Source organism: Canis lupus, chromosome 16, assembly GCF_011100685.1.
Source record: "Canis lupus familiaris isolate Mischka breed German Shepherd chromosome 16, alternate assembly UU_Cfam_GSD_1.0, whole genome shotgun sequence".
Classification (NCBI taxonomy): Eukaryota; Metazoa; Chordata; class Mammalia; order Carnivora; family Canidae; genus Canis; species Canis lupus.
The window spans coordinates 5,654,753-5,676,708 of NC_049237.1; the positions used below are offsets into that span (position 1 = coordinate 5,654,753).

General features: G+C 36.3%; 1 protein-coding gene across 1 annotated transcript; it reads right to left on the bottom strand.

Annotated features, from left to right (window-relative positions):
- Positions 1-8,605: 8,605 nt before the first annotated feature.
- Positions 8,606-9,559, bottom strand: OR2F1D (olfactory receptor family 2 subfamily F member 1D). The gene has a single exon (XM_038559212.1). It carries the CDS (start codon positions 9,557-9,559, stop codon positions 8,606-8,608), a length of 954 nt encoding a protein of 317 aa, XP_038415140.1.
- Between the last annotated feature and the right edge of the window lie 12,397 nt (positions 9,560-21,956).

The following is a 21,956-nucleotide window of genomic DNA, read 5'->3' on the forward strand; positions in this document are numbered from 1 at the left end:
AAAAAAGGAAAAAAAAAGGTTAGAAGTAGAAATTCAGCAGATATTCAAAGAACAATAAACAAAACTATTAATATATTTATGTCAATAAATTTGAAAACTTATATCAAAGGACAAGTTCCTGTTAAAATATAACTTACCAAAAGCTGATGGAATATAAAATATCCTGAAAAAAAAAACCTAAAGCCTTAGAGAAATAAAATCTATGTTAAAGATATTTCCTCAAAGATAAGCTATCTGGGTGTGTCCCATCAAATTTCCATGAAACAGAATCACTTCAATTGTTCTGCACTCTGGAACCAAAATATGTAGTTGTGCATTAGACAAAACATGGAGCAATGAGGTAGTAAGAAAATATTATCAAACCCCTCCCCTATTTTGCTTGGCAATGGACGTGCCCTGCCATGGGACTTTTTATCTTGAAGGGATGCCTTTTTCTAGTTGGAACAAAGACTGTGTTGTCTTACCAAACTATAAGCCCTGCTATCAATCTTCTACCAACAGTAGAAAGTTGGGTCACATCATGTCTACATTTTATTCCATGTCTATAACACATAAGTTTATGACAATCTATGAAATTGATTGCAGGAACTGACTCTTCTGAATTTCTATATGCATGTGCCATTCAATCGTGCCCCTTCCTTCAAAAGAAAAGAAAAATCAGGAAGTGCAAGAGACTTGTTCAGTCACACTGTCTCCTTTCTGTTAAGTGTCATATTATGGATCTCTAAGTGTTCACAGATTATCACAAATTTGACTTTCACTTGACCTCTAGCAATAATACTTAGCATTTAGTAAGTGCAGTAGAGAGTTCTTATCTAGTACTTATAAAATGCCTAAATAATACATAATGCTTAGTCCTTACAATAGCCCTTAGCAGAATTGCATCTCGGTAAAATTGCCTGTAATGAAAATTTAAAGACTTTTTACCTATAAGATCTTTCTTATCTTTGAGACCTTTTTTATCTTATAATAAGTCTCAGTAATTTTACAGAAAATAAAATATCAATCAAATTAAATTCTTTGTAGTCTTTCCAAATTCTCTTCTGATATTGGTTTCCTCATATTTTGAGTAGGAATAATAATGCCAGATCCCCCTCCTGAGTGGATAAACTAAAAAGAAAGAGGGCTATAATAATCATGGCAATAATCTTTGTTGAATATAAGAATGTTATGGGCTGAAATGGGTCCCTTCCAAATTCACATGTTGAAATCTTAATTTCCAAAACCTCAGAATGTGACTATATTTGGAAGCAAGGTATTTAAAGAGGTAATTAAGTTAAAATAAGATCATTAAGGTGAGCCCTAATTCAATATGACTGATGTCCTTATAAGAAAAGATTAAGAAACAGACATGCAAGGAGGGAAGACCAGGGAAAAGACAGGAAAAAGACACCCACCTACAGAAAGGACAGACGCCTCAAGAAATCAACTCTGCCAACACCTTGATCTCAGACTTCTAGAATCCAGAATTGCAGAAAAATATATTTCTGTTAAGCCATCCAGTTTGTGGTACTCTATAATTGCAGTCCTTACAATGAATTAATAAAACAATAGAATAAGATGATAGTTACAAAAATACTTCAAAAATTAAAACTCTGACATAAAGCAATATTGCCCAAATTAACAATAGCAAAAGTAATGTCGATACTGACATCTATATGTACTGATTTTTCTCTTAAAAATTGTCTGTACAGGAGGTTAGAGAGATGGAATACCTTGCCCCAAAACATGAAGGGATTTAGGGATTTAGATCTAGCCAGCTCTAGAATCACCAGTCTTTCTTGAATCATAGGTTTTGTAGAATACACTATTTTAAAAATAATATTTTATTTTGGGTCAATGATTGTTAATAACAATAGAAGCTTTATATTTAAAATGCCTAACTTAAAAATTCCCAAATAATAACACCGTATCTTTACCCACTATTACATAAAATTCTCTGATGTGTCACAATAAAATCAAGTCAAAGTTTTGGTGTTTTTAAATTCTCTTTATTATAGTTATGGCTTCTGATTTTTTTAAAAAAGATTTTATTTGTTTATTTGAGTGAGAGAGAGAGAGAGAAAGAGAGAGAGAGAGAGAATGAGCAGCGGGGAGGAGCAGAGAGAAGCCAACGCCCCACTGAGCAAGAAGCCTGATGTGGGCTTGATCCCAGGACCCCAAGATCATGACTGGAGCTGAAGGCGGACTGAGCCACCGAGGCACCCTGGCTTCTGATTTTTTTTTTTTAAATAGAATTTGTTTTTCAAAAAATAATGGTAAGCTCTTTTGAGAACCTAGTCTGAAATATTCATCTTCCGCAGAAAATAGGAGTCACAGATTCATAGAGTAATGTAGCTTTATGGAAGTGGTTCCCATCTAGTCCAGTTTCCTCACCTTTCAGATAAGGTAAAAAAAAAAAAAAAAAAGTCTCTGGAAAGTGGTTGATTTAGAAAGCCCTGGAAAGTAGTTTCTCCTGTGAGAGAACCTCTATCTTCTCACCACTAGAAATAATAAAATATTTTAGAAGTAGTGTGGGACAATGGTTCAGCACACAGCTTCTAGCAGCAGATAACCTGAGTCCCAACGGAGAAAAGTGAAAGAATCTTAAAACTATTTTGAGTTCGCAGATACATTTTCTCATAATATTTGTCACAATTAAAAAGATGACTCCAGAATCCAAACACAAATTTAGTTTTAGAAGGCTTTAAAAACCTAAGATAAGACTTCTATTTCCAGCCAAAACAGAGAAACTGGAAATGGATTTACCTTCACACCTGGGGGTTCTGAGTACAGTACAACTACAGATCAGGACAAAATATACAAAGGACAATTTTCATTGGAAAGCAAGAAATGAAGTAGAGTAATCTCTAAAATATGGGAAAGAAATACCATTTTAATACTAATTAAAAGAAAACTGGAATTTCGATGTTGATATCAGTCAAAGTAGATTTCAGAACAAAGAATATTATCAGGGATAAGGAAAGGTATTTCATAATGATAAAGGGTTCGATTAATAGAGAATACAGAACAAGTATAAATATTTAAGTGCTTAACAGCAGAACTTCAAAACACATAAAGCAAAAACTGATAGAAATGCAAGAAGAAATAGACAAATCCACAATTATAGTTAGAGATTTCAATACTTATCTCTTAATAAGTGAGAGAACAAACGTAAGGAAGGGAATAGTAAGGAATTAGTAAGGTAAGAGAAAAATCTGAACATTATCAAACTCAACATAACTGACATTCATAGAATTCTCTAATCAACAATAACAGAAAATACTTTTTTTCAAGTGTGCATGAAGCACTTATCAAAATGGAATATATGATGAGATGAAACAAGTTATCATGAATTGAAATGATTCAAGTCAACAAAATATGTTCATGCCTGGTCAAAATGCCTCAAATCTGACACAGAGCTTAGCTGAGGAAGGGCCACGTAATCCAAGCTAAGCTAATTCAAACCCATCTCTGAGACTTTTCTATTCGAGCCGGTCAACAAGGTAGGATTTTATTTCCCACATCATAATGTATATCTGGAGCCTCCAAGGTTACATTTTCCACCTCATGGAGGAAATCTAAGAACCATAGAATAGAACCATAGGACATAGGATAGAATAAGGCCAACAGAAAGAACCAAACCTGAGAAACAGGAAAAAACAAAAAGATAGACATACTTCAAAAACACTTTGGATTCTAGATTCGCTATTCAGATACCAGTTCATTACTATATTCCACAGTTGCAGTATTTAATTTACTTAGTCCTTAATTTTGCATATATCAGTTTGTTTTGGATTTTATTTCTAGGAAGTGTAACCATCCTACTATGACAATAACATTATAACTCTGGGGATTTATATCTTCAGTTAACATTATATCTTCAGATATCATTATATCTTCAGTTCACATTTTCAGTTAAACATTGATCCACACACGGCTAACATCCCAAGAGGGGTGTCCATGTTGAAATTTATGATGCTTTTGGAATCAGACAAGTCACATCTGCACTGAATCCAGCCTCTCAGTGTAAATTTCTATCTGTCTGAACTCACAGGAGGTATATATACATGAATCCCAACCTCTTCCTCTGTGCCACATAGATACTTTTGAGAAGAGGTGCCAACAGAAACCTGGGAGACTTAGTAGGCCTCTAAAATGTATAATTTGGGGGGCACTTGGGTGGCTCAGTTGTTGAGTGCCTTTGGCTCAGGTTGTGATCCCAGGGTCTTGGGATTGAGTTCTGCATCAGGCTCCCTGCAGGGAGACTGTTTCTGCCTATATCTCTGTCTCTTTCTCTGTGTCTCTCATGAATAAAATCATTAAAAACAATAAAAAATAAAATTTATAATTTGTAAGTGTAGCACAAATGCTAGGTAATATTGCTCTGTTCCTTCAGATTTTTATGAATCTGACTTAAATCCTATATTTTATAGGATATAGGATGTAGATGGGAATTCTAACATCCCCTATAAAACTTAGATATTTAGGATCCCAAAAAAGTGAATAAGCATGTGTGAAACAGTGCTATCGTATAATAGAACCCTAAAAAACATAGCCATTTAGTTAAAAGAAAAAAATATATATATAAAATATTTTTATTCATTCATTATATATATATATTAATTCATTCATATATATAACAGTTCATTCATATATATATATATATATATATATATACACATATACAAAAGTAGGTACCAGAAAAGTGTTATAAAACAGAATTCTGATTTTTTTGGCACCAAAAAAAATATATATATATATATTTCAGAAGGGCTTGATGAAGTATCTCAGCACTGCCATCAGGTGCATGGCCAGGAACATAACAGATTCTCCAGTGACTCAAGTCCCAAGGATGGACTCACTCAACAACATCCTGCTGTCCATACCCATGAGGTTATAAAAGCCAAAGTAGGTGTAGGAACCAATTGGGCAGAAGGATTTGTGTAGATAGAGTAGGCCAAGTCCAGGAATGGAAACTGAAATAGGCAGACTTGAAGCCCATAGTTAATTAACCTAGACTATTTGTCTCCTGTCCTTTGTGCTTGTGAATATTTATGCCCAAAGAAGAAATAGTTCTCTACAGATAGAGCAACATTTCTCAATTATTTATTCAATATTTTCCACCTAAGGAAGAAAAGTTGTTAGGTATCTTTTTCTTAACCACTCACTTCCCATGAAATTTTAACACCACAGATACAATATATATCTGTTTTTGTACCATGGCCCTTCAAAGGACCGTAAACCATTACAATAATTATGTTTATTCCCACAGCAAGGACCAATTTTCACTCCCTTGGGGATAAAATTCCCCCCCATTAAGAACGCACAAAACAAAATTTGTTCTTTGGTGCCAAAAAATCAGAAGTCTGTTTTATAACACTTTTCTGGTACCTACTTTTGTGTCAGACTTCTTATGTTGTTCTGGGTGGTTTAGCTAATAGTCCTAAAACATTTTTAGAGGGTCAGGGAGGACAGGAGTTGGGGGGAAATGAGAAAGATGCTTTACTAGAAAAAAAAACAACAACAATAATAGCTAACAGTTATCAAGTGTTTTTCATGTGTCGGATATTTTACTAAGCGCTTTAAGTATAATAATTTCATTCCATCCTCTCAGACTGACTACTCACTAGAGGCTTATGTTTCAGAGAATTAAACTGACTTTTAAGTTTTGTAACTTGTCCAGGATTGTATTTATTGCTTAATGTGCTGTTGCACTTTGATGAGGAAGATATAGAAGGCTCAACAGAGTTGGGGAGTAAGGTGCATACAAGTGATTTTAAAAATGTTCTATAAGATGAAGGAAAATGATATTGAAGATCAGAGAGCAGCCTTGCCTAATGATGGAGCAGAAAGGACAACCAAACCGTATGGACTTGGTAGTATGCACCTATATTTAATAGGGTCAGGTTTAGATATTAAAATTATGGATTTTAAAGGAATGGGGGTTACACTTGATGGTCCCATTTATCAGAATGAGGGACAGTAGAATGAAAGCTTCAGCTTGGATATAAGAGAAAGTACTCCCTACAGACCTGCCACTGTTGTTAAATTCTTCAAGGACTAAGAAGTAATGCAAATCATCCAATTAGTATTCAACAGAAATCTAAGCTGGTGCTCAATGCATGAGGCACCTCCTCCATTCATCCATTAGTATGGAGTCCTTAGATCTTGGGTAATTGAATCTAAATGACTATGAAAAATGAGATGCTTTATGAAATGGAAACTGAAATGAGAACTATTTCATCTTCTCTTAGAAGCCTTCACCTGTATGACCCTCATTCCACATCTAGGGAAAAAAAAATCCCCTCTTTCTTTGAATTTCCAGAGCTCTTTCTGTGTGTATCTTGTGTTATAATTTTACATTTTAAACCATTTCTTCTATGTTGCTGTAGAAAACTACAGCCCCGAGGCCAAATTTGGCCTGCTGCCCATTTTTGTATGGCCACAAGAAAAAGGTGTTTTACATTTTTAAATGGTTGAAAAAATCAAAAGAAGAATAATATTTTCATAGCTTATAAAGTCCAAATTTCAGTGTTCATAAATTAAGATGTATTTGTACTAGCCCCACTCATTCTTGTATGTGTTGTCTATGGCTGTTTTAGTGCTACAATGACAGAGTTGAGTAGCTGGGTGACCTGAAAAGCCTAAAAGATTTGCAATCTGGCCAATTATAGAAAGTTTCCGAACCCCTGCCTTGGAACACTGTCGATTTTTGGAGGCCACGGCCATATCTAAACACAACTCTGGTACCCCACAATGCCTACAGTAATGTCTTTAACAAAGTTGATGCCATAAAATGATCATCTGTGACTTTATTTGGAGAAGGCTAAGAATAAAATGAGTCATATCAGAGGGAAAACTTGACCACTATGGCCTTGTAATTGATATTGCATGAAATTCCAGACAGAGGTATCCACAGCTAATGGGGCACATTATCCTAGACCCAATATGAGCTTTTAACCTTCTCCATTCCCACAGATCTTATCCCGTCTTTCCTCCTCTGCACTCTTGGCAATGGGTACCTCCTCTTGTTTCACAGAGAAAAGAGGTGCCAGTGGAAGCCCATCAACTCCTAATCACTAATTCCCAAATACAAATCAGTGAAACAAGAAAGAACAGATTCAATGGAGAGACAAAGGGATGGAAGGAGACTTTCTTCATTTTCTTGAAGAAAGTGAGATTCACAATTATATTCTTTATTCTCCATCTCCTACATATCCCTTGTTTAATCACTTCTTCCCCTTTTACTTTCTTAGGTTACTGTCAGAGGTGAGGTACACTCACAGATGATACTCCATTACTAAATTTACAAAGGTTGAGTAGGGCCCCGTGTGTGTGTGTGTGTGTGTGTGTGTGTGTGTGTGTGTGTGTTTGTGTGTGTTGGGGTAGGGGGATACAAGAAGGCTCTTAATGTGGAGACTTGCAAGTAACATCTGCACAGCAGACTGACCTATCTTGATAATCCAAAATCCACATCAAAACTGCATTACCTTTCATTGATTGCCTAAAGAAAGTGCTTTTCTTATATTAACTATGTCTTTGACATTTTACACATTTATCTCATTGTTCATTTGCTTACTTTAGTTGTAAAGGTTCAGAGAAAAAGCTTGCTGATTTTCAGAATTAGAGAATTTTTGCCTTTGAATGCATGTCCATGTATATACAATAAATTAGCAGTGACTGGATCTCAGATTTTCCTTAGCCAATAAAGTTATTGTGTACAAACAACCCTTGGTTATATTCTCATCAGGGTAAAACAAGAATTTTAGTTGCTGTTTCTCCACCCAATTATTTCCATTACTCAGGATAGTCTTTATAACCACATGTAGTGAATGTAGCACAAATAAATATCTTCATTCTTAGAACAGTGACTCACACAATTACTGAATATAGTTACATATACCACACATTTTAAGTGAGTCCTCAAATTGAAAATGATTTTGTTCCCACTGGGAACATGATAACCTTTTACAAAATGTGGATGAATAAAAAACTGTGTTCCAAGATAAGATTCATGAATAGGTCCATAATTACAACAATGTGACAAATCAAAAGAGTAAATTATTGTCTTTAATTACTCTTAGGCCATATGAATGAAGATTGAGTAAGGGTGAGTTCTTTTACTTTTTTTTTCCTCTTTATTTTTTAGAATTATTATTTTTATTTAAATTCAGAATTTAATTTATTTTATTTTAATTAAATTTAATTAACATATAGTGTATTAGTTTCAGAGGTAGAGTTGAGTGATTCATCAGTTTTATATAACACCCAGTGCTCATTACATCTCGTTCCCTCCTTAATGTCCAACACTTAGTTACTTTGTCCTCCTACTGTCCTCCCTTCCAGCAACTCTTAGTTTGTTTCCTGTGATTAAGAGTCTATTATGGCTTGCCAAGGGTGAGAAGTTCTATTACAGCAGTGCTCAACTCCACTGAACATGCTGCTGTGACTTAAAAATACACCCACATCCCACACCCCAACTGAACCTCCAGCCTCCTACCAGTACATGTGTCGTCATCTCCTTCCTGGTTGCCAGGGCAATGCAGGTGATGCCTGCCATATCGGAGTTAACTGGGATAAAGCGCAGGGAAAGTTCTTTTCTCTAAGTGATGCTCAGGATTCATCAAGTTGCCAGTTTTGACGTTATTCCAGATAACTGCCCTAATAGTTTCTGCCAGGCTCCCTTCACCTCCTTATTCCTTACACTATAAATCATGGGGTTCAGCATGGGTGTCAAAACAGCATAGAAGAGAGAGATCAACTTCTCCTGAAGGACAGAGGGGCTGGAGCGGGGCTGGATGTAAGTGAAAATCGCCATACCATAGCACAGGACAACCACTGTGAGGTGAGAGGCACAGGTGTGGAAGGCTTTCTTTCTTCCCTCTGTGGACTGGATCTTTAGGATGGTGGAGATGATCTGGATGTAGGACAGGAGAACCAGGCAGAAAGGTGTCATCAGCAGAACAATGCTAGAAACCGTGATTGCAATCTCGTTGGAGGAAGTATCCACACAAGCCAGTCTGACCACAGCCAAAATTTCACATGATATGTGATCAATGTACTTGTTTGTGCACATGGGCAGCTGAAATGTGATGGCAGTATGGATGAGAGAGTTCATAGAGCCACTGACCCAGGAGGTGATGGCCAACCTAGTACAGAGCCCTCCGTGCATGATGACCGAGTATCGCAGGGGGTCACACACAGCCACATAGCGGTCATAGGCCATCACTGCCAGTAGAACAAACTCAATCCCACCCAAGCCCAGGGAGAAGAATAACTGGGCGGCACAGCTCACAAATGGCATTGCTTTATGGGCTGCAAGAAGATGTGCCAACATCTGAGGAACGATGCTTGTGGCATAAGAGACGTCAACGAAGGAGAGGTTGGTGAGAAAGAAATACATGGGAGTGTGGAGTCGGCTGTCCAGTCTGATGAGAAGAACGATGAGGAAGTTTCCCAGCACTGTCACCAAGTACATGACTAAGAGCAGGACAAAGAGGGAGACCTGTGTGTCCCAGTCACTGGACAGGCCAAGGAGAATAAATTCTCTCATCCATGTCTGGTTATTTGTTCCCATTAAAAAAATGTGAGAACCATTAATCTGCAAACAGTTGGAGATAACAGAAGCTGTTGAGTCAAAGAACCATTTTAATGAGTACATACTGTATACAATTAGCTAGGCTTCACCAGATATTTCAGACAATTTATCAGTCAACGTGACTCTGCATCAGAGTCAGGGCAGCACCTTCATAAGGACATGAGATGGTCTCAGGGGAAACCCAGGTAAAGCCTGGAGATAATGCAGTACAATTCTAGGAGCTCACATCTTTACCAACTTACCTCAGATTCCAGGGCAAGAAGAGTTTTGTAAGTGATAATTGTAGGTAAAATGATAAACAATGAAAAAACTTGGTTGGAAAGTTTTAAAAAGCTATCTTACATATGTCAACTAGACCCATCATAGTGAAAAGGGTGTATTTATCACTAAAGGAAATATTGGGAAGAGTCAGGTCCTTGTGGAAAGATCTGGAATCAGAGAAGCTAAATTTCAAAATGGTTTTATTTATTACTTATTTGCAGCTATGTGATCTGAGCTAGGTGACAAGCTTTTATATATGAAACAGAGGAATATTGTACAACTCACAAGTACATTTAAGCTCAAATGTAGGTAATTTAATGGGATAGTACTTTGTGAACCTTTACTGGTAGTAGTATTATAGTAGTAGAAGTATTAGTAGTAACATGACTTCTGCCTTGAGGTCAACAAGGTAAAAAACATGATTTTCTTCATGCATCACCTCTCCAAATTCAAACGTAAATAAAATTGGAGGCAATCTTTCCCAGGGCTAAGAGCTTTAGGAATGGATGGGAGGCTTTGAAGACTTTTTGGTTTTTTGATTGCCTTTGATCCTCTTTGGCTTTGATCTCTCAGCCTTCAGTGGGATCACAAAGGGAAAGATATTGTAATGATATCTTGTTCTTTTTATTCTTCTCAATTTACTACTATTAATAATCTATCCTTTGTATATGGGCTTAAAAGAAAGCAAAGAAGACTTGATACAAAAGAGGTAGGAAACACAAATGTTTAAGGACCATTCTTCATTGTCCAAGGCAGAGAATAAAGTATGATTCATGTAGATGCATGCTAGGAAACAGGAAGAAACTCCATTGTTCCTGTTTCTCTATTCAGGAAGTGCTTTTTCCATAGAACTAATTTGTTATTATATCAATTTTGAACAATAAACAGGAATAATTAAAATTTTAAAAAGTTGAATCACTGTCTATTCACTAACTTTCCTTTTCTTGCAGTGTACAAAATAAGGGAAAATAGCAGCTAAAGGCAGCAAGAGGTACTAGGGGCAGAAACAGAGCTGCCTGCCAATCCCAGAACCCATAAAAGTGTCAGGCTAGGATCACTGAGCAGAAAAATGAACACTCTTTATGTTTCAACACTCTTACCTCTTAAACAACAAAACAGAACAAGTCATTCCAGAAATGCCTTTCTCATTCATGATTCAGACATGTATATTTTCATAAATTTCTTTAATTTCCTTCTCAAAACCTAATCTGTTCAACAGTTACTTCTTTCCTGCTGTATCATGACACTTGTACTACCACCCTTCACTTTTCTTTAATCATGATTAGTCTGAGAAAACATTTACTTGCCTCAAAACTAGTGTTGATCAATGAGCACAGTTAAGAATTAGTTCTATTGAGCTTTCCCTCCTCCCTCCTCCCAAATTTGTTCGCATTTTCTTCTCAGTATTTGTTACAACTTTGGCTACTTTACCTTTTTGTCAGGGACCTAATACTCTTTTAATATACAATAAAATCTAGGAACGGAGTTCACCAAGATAGCAGAACAGGAGGCTCCTGACTTTCTTTCCTTTCATGGATACACCAAATAAACACCTATATACAGACCAAATCCCTCTAAGAGAAATCCGAAACATAGTGGAGTGACTCCTACACATAGGATGATTGAGAAAATGACCACATTGAAACAGGTTAAAGATGCTGAGACACAGTAGAGGCACAATCCTCACTACTAGCACAATTCCTTGTAACCCATCACTCCCAGCTTCTCTCTGAGAATAAAGTAATTGGACTGCATATCCAGCACCCCAAATTTTATGGCTATCACCTGAGGGACTGATTCCCTAGCTCTCTGATCCAACAGGGCTCAGCACTCAAGAGTCCCCCACGTCCACTTATCTTACACATACAGAAAAATAAACCCAAAATTAAAGACTAAACTCTAAGACTTGAAAACTCCTAGAAGAAATCATGGGGAAATTATCCTTGACATTGGTGTAGGCCTGATTTTTTTTTTTTTTTTTTTTTTTTTTTATAAATTGACACCAAAAGCTCAAGCAACAAAAGCAAGAATAAACAAGCGGGACTGCATCAACTAAAAGCTTTTTCACAGCAAAGGAAACAATCAACAAAATGAAAGGGCAATATAAGGATTGGGAGAAAATATTTGCAAACTAGATATCTGATAAATGGTTAATTAATATCCATACTATATAAAGAATGCATACAACTCAATAGCAAAAATAACAAATGACCAGATTTTAAAAATTGGCAAAGCCCTGAAGACACATTTTTTTCAAGAAGACATACAGATGAGTAACAGGTATAGGAAAAGGTATCTCAGCAACACCAATCAGAGAAAGATAAATGAAAACCATAATGAGGGCAGCCCTGGTGGCTCAGCGGTTTAGCGCCGCCTTAAGTCCAGGGCCTGATCCTGGAGACTCGGGATCGAGTCCCACGTCAGGCTCCCTGCATGGAGCCTGCTTCTCCCTCTGCTTGTGTCTCTGCCTCTCTCTCTCTCTCTCTCTCTCTCTCTCTCTGTGTGTGTGTGTGTCTCATGAATAAATAAATAAATCTTAAAAAAAAAGAAAACCATAATGAGATACCACCTTACATGTTCAGATGACTATTATAAAAAACAAAACAAAACAAAACACATGTTGCCAGAACATGGAGAAAAGGTAACCCTTATACATGCTTGTGGGAATGTAAATTGTTGCAGCCAATATGGAAAATAATATGGCATTTCCTAAAAAAAATTTTTGAAAATAGAACTACCATGTGATCGAGCAATCCCACTTCTGGTACATACCCAAAGAAAATGAACTCAATACCTTGAAGAGATATCTGCACTCCCATGTTCATTGCAGCATTATTCATCACAGCCAAGATCTGGAAACAAATTAAGTATCTGTTGAGTGGAATAAAGAAAATATGATACATGTACATACATGGAATATTTTTCAGCCTTAAATAAAAGGTCCTGCCATTTGCAACAACAAGAATGAACATAGAGGACATTACACTAAGTAAAATGGGCCAAATACAGAAAGAAAAAACCCACATGATCCGACTTATATGTGGAATCTAAAATGTTAAATACGTAGAAAAAGAGAGTAGAAAGGTAGTTACCAGAGGAAGAGGAAATGGAAGATGTTGGTAACAGGGTACAAAGTTGCAATTATTTAGAATGAATAAATCTTAAGATCTAATGTACATCATGATGACCATAAGTACCAATACTTTTTTTCAATTTAAATTCTATTAGCCAACATGTAGTATATCATTAGTTTCAGATGTAGTTTTCAATAATTCATCAGTTGCACATAACAGTGCTCATTCCATTGGAAATTTGCTAAGAGAATTGATTTTAGGTGCTCATCACACATACAAAAAAGTCAACTATGTGAGAAAATATGTTAATTGCCCTTACAATAGTAATCATTTCACCGTGTATGTGTATATAAAATTTTCATGTTGTATACCTTAAATATGATTTTTACTTTAATAAAACAGATAATAAATCCCACTTTCCATTCTTTGGGTCATATTATGCTCATACTCAACAAATCTCAAGCCACACCTTTCTATATATATTTTGAGATTTATTTATCTACCCCAAAATTAATAATCCATGCTGTCTACTCAGAACATCATATTAAACAATAATATACCCCCGTGATTTCTCCTTGGACAAGAGGACCATGAAGGAAGGAATTCCTCATGCTTTTATTTTATGAATTATGGTGGATATAGGGTAGTTACTTGGGCCATAACTAAAAAAAAAAAAACACACAATATGTGATATAATATGATAGATGTCATTGAAATAGTCCATGAAAAGTTATTTCCTTAAAGCACTGTCATTAATGCCTGAAATCCATTAGTGTTATGTTGATCACTGTCCTTTTAGAGACATGATTTAAAATGAAATAATATTTTACAAAATGAAATTATATTAAATGGAAGTTTTGTAGGCAGTACCTAATCTTGTAAACTAGTATACCAGTTTACACTGACCCATGAAAATAAGTCATGTAAGAGTAGAAAATTCTAAGTTTCATGAATGACACTGAAGTTGCAGGAAAAGTTAGGTCTGAACTATGAAGACAAATTTTTTTTCATTTAAAATATTATCATTGGTGGGGGCATCTGAGTGGCTCAGTCAGTTAAGCATCCAACTCTTGATTTGGGCTCAGGTCATGATCTCAGGGTGATGGGATCCAGCCTGATATGGAACTGTGTGCTAAGCAGAGCATCTGCTTGAGTTTCTCTCCCTCTGCCCCTCCCTTCACTCTCTTTCTCTCTTCCTTCCTCCCTCCCTCCCTCTCTCTCTCTCCTCAAAATAAATAAATAAATATTTAAAAATAAATTAATAAATAAAATATTATCATCATTGGACTTCAGCTAAAAGTAGTTCTATTTATCTTCTCATAGTATCCAGTAATTATTAGTTACTACAGATATCAGGATAGAAATGTTCTTATCTCTATGACAAAGAAATAAAAACAAAAGGCACAGATGAATGCATAAAGAAGATGTGGTCTATGTATACAATGGAATATTCCTCAGCCATTAGAAACTACAAGTACTCACCATTTGCTTCGACATGGATGGAACTGGAGGGTATTATGCTGAGTGAAATAAGTCAATTGAAGAAGGACAAACATTATATGGTCTCATTCATTTGGGGAATATAAAAAATAGTGAAAGGGAATAAAGGGGAAATGAGAGAAAATGAGTGAAAATATCAGTGAGGGTGACAAAACATGGGAGATACCTAACTCTGGGAAATGAACAAGGGGTAGTGGAAAGGGAGGTGGGTGGGGGGTTGGGGTGATTGGGTGACAGGCACTGAGGGGGGCACTTGGGATGAGCACTGGGTGTTATGCTATATGTTGGCAAATTGAACTCCAATAAAAAATATATATATATATATATATATATATATATATATATATATATATAAACAAAAAACAAAAGGTACTGAGATTTCTCAAAAGAACCTTTTTTTACATGACACAATACACCTAACTTAAAAGTTAAATTTTAGTCAATCATTATGATCTTATTTTAAGTAAAACAAATTCATTCATTGATCTTATGGAGACTGTTACATTTTCTGTATTATAAAAGTTGAAATGGTAAACAGGTTAAACATTATTTTTCAACCTATTCTATCTCCATAAATTGAACCACAATTATTTTTCCTATTTTTAAATCTCCTACAACCTGATAACACCATCAACTGAAAGTATATGTCACCTGAAGAAGTTGAAGAGGGAAAAATTCAGACAATGGTGCTTGCTTATGTTAAAACCCGGACTGGCCTTTATGTCCATGGGGCAGATAAAATTTAGCCTTAGCTGATGCCTCCCTCCATCTGAGTCTGCCTTTTAACCCTTCATCTATGAACAAATACTTTCATGCTATCTCTAACTCCCTATCCCAAGGTCAGCACTCCAGTAAAGTGGTCCATACTCTAAAATTGCCCTTTCCTCTCCCATCTTAAGAAGGATATCAGCAAAGTCAAGATTTTAAGTCAAGTTAAATATCTTTCTAATGTTAAGTTCTCAGGCAGTGATTTTTAATAGTATTTGTTGTAAGCATCTGGCATGTTGGAGTCTTAAAAATGACGCATTACCCAACTATCATAATTTACTTAAATTCTGACCCATGGACCTCCCAGATGGGATCCCCTTTCATTCCGACTCCCTATAGCTCTGCAGTATGTCTGAGAGAAAGGATATTGCCCCAAGTAGCAATTCTCAACATAAATTAACCTTTTAGCCTTTACCACATCCTCCCCATATTCCTGCTCTAACAATATTGATACAACCTTGAGGAATTATGAGGAATTTCTCATCAGGAACAAGATGAATCACCTGACCCATACCATACACAAATAAACCAAGTATGACAGAACTTTTCATAAGTTGGTACACACAGACAGAATCATCACTTGTAATTCTCTAGAGATGTCTTCAGATGCTGCTATCTGCATTTATTAATCAATTTTTAGTTACATTTAGTTTCCATTACTTCTTTATGGACAAATAGTCCAAAATACTCAATTTTCCTTTAGAAGTATATCCAGGACTTGACACATGGGTATATTTATCTATTCAACACTCAATGCCACATTTAACATCATACACCAGTGAATGTGTTATCCATTTAAATATATTTAAATTAAATTCATCAAATAATACTTTCTATTGACTATTGCTTTGTAAATTATTTTCTCCTTTTCCCCCACATCAAAAAGAGAGAAGTATTGATTTGAAAAGACTCAGAAGACTATAGAAGGATTCTTCAATATCTAAAATTCCAGGATTATGTTTCAAAATAATAACCCTATCCACTATTTATGCCAATTCAAGGAGTTCATTGATGGACAAAACCTTGAATCAGCCTCAAAAATCCAGCTTGAAACCCAGTTAAGGCTTACGGGTGATCCCCTTATTCATATTTTCCCCCATTCGTTATAGAGTTGATGCTTTATGGCTAAGAGAAAAATGCCAAAAGCTTTTTTCTCCCCTGAAAGTTTGTACATCATCTTTTGTAATACACCATTGAGTCATAATCACATTTGGGCTTCTCATTGGAGTCCTCTACAGTCTTAGCAAAGACAGATTGCAAGTCTCAAATTCAGAAGCAGAGCATATGAACGTAAATCCCACAACCTACAGATAGGCTTTCTTTCATGCTGGTAAAAATAAACTAGACCAACTTTTACACAATTGAGTCATCAATAGAAATGATGCTTTTATTTAAAGAAAAAGTCCTCTAAACTATGGCTTTATTTTTTGCATACACTGAATTTCAGGCAGGCATATTTGCATCATACTAATATTTGGAAACAGAATATCCCAGAGCCACTTGGGAAGGTGATATTTCAAAGATAATTTTTAATCCTGAGAGGGCAATTAATTTTTCTTCTTGGATTCTTGTTATCTATGTCACATCTGGATTTTGTTACATGACCCTTCACATATACTGAATCCAGTTATTGAGGGCCCAGTTTCTCCAACATGTGCAATCCTGAAATTTACCATTTGTTAGATACTTTATCATAATTTCATTTTGTAAATGCGCAGCTTCTTTATACGTCTTGTCCTTTGTAGGGAAGACTAGCACGGTATAATTCCCTCAATCAACAATGTCTCCACATTACAATTCTTCCAGCCCATTCTAGAGAACCAACACTGAAATCAGAGTCAGGAGACTTTATTTCTTGTCCCAGCTCATATTCTTAAGTGTATATGAATTTGGGTAATCTACTTAATCACTTTACATTTCAAATATCTACCATTGAAAGGAAAATCCAAGTACTTTGTGTATATGTATCTATACTCCTAGAGAAATAAGTGAGAAAAGATATTGTAAAGCAATTGAAAATTTATCTTGTCTGGAAATATCCTCCTACTACATGTTCAAGAATACTAATCAAGAAAACCTAACTAATCATTTCATAGATCTGAGCTTGTTTCCTAAGTGTTTTCCTCCCTAAAGATGCAGAATTCATTCATAGGAACTCCACTTTTTAATAAATCAGGTGCTTCCTCCCATTCCCTGCCATTGAACTTTTTCTCTTTCTATCCGTACATAAGTTTTGAAATTAAGAATGCTTAGAACAGAAATATACCTGAGCTCTAACTTCAGAAAGACAGAATCGCTTTGTGACATTTGCCATATTATTTAGGGTGAGAAGACTGCAACATCTGTAGGTCACATTCCTGATCCAAACTCCATAACAAGTCAGTTAACAAGTCTGATCAGTTCTATTTCTGCCCCTCTAGACACTGCTGTGTACACCCACCCTCTGTTGGTGCACCCATTTGAGCTCTCAAACACTGACCAGTGCCTGACAGACATGTATACTTCAGCCTTAGTTTATGTCGGTTTCTTTTAAAAAAAAAATTTTTATTGGCGTTCAACTTGCCAACATATAGCTTAACACCCAATGCTCATCCTGCCAAGTGCCCCCCTCAGTGCCCATCACCCAGTCACCCCATCCCCCTGCCCACTTCCCCTTCCACTACCCCTTGTTCATTTCCCAGAGTTAGGTGTCTAAAGAATGCTTCCCTCCAACAAAGTCATGGACCAGAGAGATGAAGAGTCTTAGACCCCTCAGATTCTTGGTTGAGAACTATCTGGGGCTCATTTAGATGTGAGGGAAATAGCTACTAGAAAGTTTATAAGTGCCCCAGAATTGGCTCCTATGCAAACCTAAAGAGGTGCAGCAGTGTCTGAAGCAGCAATGGGAGGCTGACAGACTTCCTCAGGAGCTTTATGCATTATAGTATCCATCACTGTCACCACTCCCAGGCCTCAAGGGCAGGGTCTCCATGCTGCCCTGCTTCTCCCTCTGAAGTCTGTTCTTCTCCACTCTCTTCAAAATTACAACAGTCCCCTGAAGCCTACGGTCATTCAAAAAAACCAGGGATACTAGTTTTCTGAGGTTTTAGAATATTCTCCATGCTGCCCTGCTTCTCCCTCTGAAGTCTGTTCTTCTCCACTCTCTTCAAAATTACAACAGTCCCCTGAAGCCTACGGTCATTCAAAAAAACCAGGGATACTAGTTTTCTGAGGTTTTAGAATATTCTCTAGAATATTTAGAGTATTAGAATATATATTTAGAATATTCTCTATATTAGAATATATATTCTAAATATATTTTAGAATATTCTGAATTTTAGAATATTTGGGATTCTCCCAAATCCCCATTTAGCACTCGTGCCCCTACTCTACTGAGCAACGACTAGGTCTGCAACCAAGCCTGGTGGGAAAAATAGCAACAGCAGAAAACAGTTGTCCCCTCAAGCTCCAGGATACTCTCATCTCTCTTGAACACAGGAGCATTGCACCTCATTCTCCTCACATATGTGCAAAGACCCATTAGACCTGCTGCAAATTTTACAAAGATGGATGCACACCTGAGTATATCTTTCATGGTGCTATTCAAGTTTTAAGAATACTAACATTGCATAATAGATTTAAGACTTCAAATAAGATCCCAAAAGGGGGATGTAGAAAATCTTAAGCTTTACACAGGTGCAAAAAGGAAAGGGGAAAAAAAAAGTTCATTGGAATTCTCAACCCAGAAGGACAGTGTGTTAACTTTCTATTTGGGTTAACAGAAGGACAGTGTGTTAACCTCTCCAAATCTTAAATTTTTCTGAATAAATTAAATGCAAAATTCACAGAATGCAGTTACATTACATTTCTGAGATATTCTCCAGGCATCACGAACCTTCTAAGTAAATCGTTTGTCCATTCATCTCTCAATCATACACCCATCATTTATATATCCACTCATTTACACAGTCTATAACCATCTCCATATTCTCTCAGCCATCTGCTTATCTGCTCAGCCAACCACGTATGTATCCCCTTATCATCCACATGTCACCTCATCTTTTCCCTAATGTCCAGTAACTGTATTCTACATCTTCTATTCTCAACAATGTGAATATCATCCTGTTTGTCCCACTTTCATTTTGCTATGTTATTATAATGTCTGAAACTACAGCGCCCACTGACTTTGACAACATTTCTGTGACATTTGGAGCAATAGAAAGGGAAAGTAGAGATGCTTCTCATTCCTCACCTGAATTTTTGAACTCCCCTAAGATTGACAGATTTGGTTGGGTACATTCTCTGAGGAAAGTTAGAAAAATTCCATGGCTGTTGAGTGTAGTCACAATAGCCAGATGTTCATATCACTGCTGTTTTTCTCCACTCATCTGCAGATAACAAAGAGAAACTCCCAAATTCCACACTTTGGTAAGGACCCCACAGCAATCCCAGTCACTTCTGCACCAGACCTGGGAGGCCTTTCTTTTCGTTCAACTTCCATCACTTACCAAGTTATTGATATAACTCTTAAGAAAACATTGTCACATGGATCTTTTCTCTCCATTACTAAAACTGCTGACTGATATTATCTTAGCATTTGTATCAAAGTGCCAAGTAATTCAGTTCATTTCAATGCATAATAACCTTCATTCTACTTAAACTTATTGAATCAGATATGTTCCGGAGGGTCCAGAAAACGGTAATTTAATAAGCCTTTCAGGTATTTCTGATACAACACATTTGAGAATTCCTGGAACAATTCATTCTGTAAACCACTGTCACATTAATTTTTCATTACAACACTTTATTCTACCATTACTTATTTCACAAATCTTTGATCTTAATGACTTTAATGCTGTATCTCAACTAACTGTGAGAAAAGAAATTCAAAGTCAACCACAATCTCAGTTTTCCCTGTTTGTCTCCTCTGTAAGCCCCCACCCATCCTACAATTCCTGCTGTTCCCCAAATAGAAAATGCTCTCTTTGGACCAAGAATGTCATCTCATCAGTGTCAGCCTATGAATAGGAATATCTTCTTCAAGAAGCACTTGACGAACGCACTAATATATACTATCAACATGTAAAAAAAAACCAAGAACATAAATGTTTGCTCCAAGCACTGCATATAATTTGGATATGCTGCTTCCAGGTAAGTGATTTGTTGGCTTAAAATTCCTTGGCCCAAAGAGCTTTATTTGCCATCACTATAGTAGTACTTAGCTGAAAATTAGCATCTACTTCCCTATTTTACTTTAAATGGGACTTTAAAATGGACTTTAAAGAGTAATTTAGCTTCTAGATTCCAGTTAGGTTATAGAAAGATTAAATGAACATCACCTCCATCTTAAACAAGAAAAGAGCAGCTAATCTACAAAACCATAATGATTTTAAAAGTCATTAGAAAACTAAGGTATTTCATTTTATTTGGGAAGTGATAGTTGCATCCAGAAAGACGTGGGACATGGACTTTGCCTTACCTGGGCCAGATTATGGGAGGAATGCAGGGCACCATGCAAACCTGTAAGAATTGATTTATCAGATTGGTAAAGGCTGAATGTGGGAGTACTATGAGTATACAATGGCTAGGAACCAGGGGAAAATAAAGAGGCATTCACACATATTCTCAAGATTTTCTCCCCATACTTATACCACTCTTCACAAGAATGTTTGAGGGAGATAGAAAGCCTGAGAAAGTCTCCTTCATAACGTGGGTCTTGGTAAAGGCAGCCACATCTGCCACAGTAAGATAAGGAACTCTCTAACTACCAAATAATCTCCATTATGGAACAAAAGCCCGAGGCCACTGGGGAAGGGCACCAAACCCTGTTATCCTCAGAGACAGATAAAGGTTTATTCCTGAGGGAAGGGAGAACAGGAAAAACAAACAAATAACTCTAGGTCTGGGGTTTCCAATGGGCAGGAAACCAATCTGGATCAGTCCAAGAGCCATCTCCTAGCACTCTCCATATGCAGTCTAATAGAAGGAGCCTAAAACTCATGGTGGTTCAGCAACACTGGGAAAAGCTCTCTAACCACCAAATATCCCACAGTAAGTGTAAGTCATCATAGAGAAAATGGAATTTTTGGTGCACTGAAGATAATCATAGCAACATAAAACTCAAACTCATTGAGATCCTAGCTGCACTGAGTCCATACCCTCCCACACACTACCTCATGGGGCAAACAGAAGAGATGTGTCCACTGCAAAGCATAATACTATTTATCTCATAGTCTGTTATCCTACACACACATGTCTGAGTTTAACCAAAATTAAAGATCAGAGTAAAATCAAGAAAAAAATATGCTGTTACTAAAGCAAGCAATTAACAGAACCAGAATTAAATATGACCTGCATATAGGAGCCATCACATAGAGCTTTAAAATAACTCTCATTAAAACATTAAAGGGTTTGTGGAAAAGATGGACAGTGTCATAAATGCATGAGAAGTTTCAGTAGATAGTTGAAGTTTTTTTCCTATATGGAAAAAAAAACTATATGGAAGAATCACATGGAAATACTAGACTGAAGAACACAATAACAAAGATGAAGATTGCTTATGGGTAAATTCAACAGAACTGAGAAAAAAATCAGTGAGGATAAAATTGATAGAAATTAGCAAAACTGAAGTGCAAAGAGAAAACTTATGATGATACAAAGAGAAGAGAGCATGGGATAATATCAAACAAGAGCTAACTAACACACACAAAATTAAAATATCTCATCAAAGCACTGCTAGAACTGATAAGCAAATTCAGTAAAGTCACAGGATAGAAATCAATCTACAGAAATCT

Coding starts and splice junctions, on each gene's coding strand:
- OR2F1D (XM_038559212.1), bottom strand. CDS start 9,559: ATGGGAACAAATAACCAGACATGGATGAGAGAATTTATTCTCCTTGGC.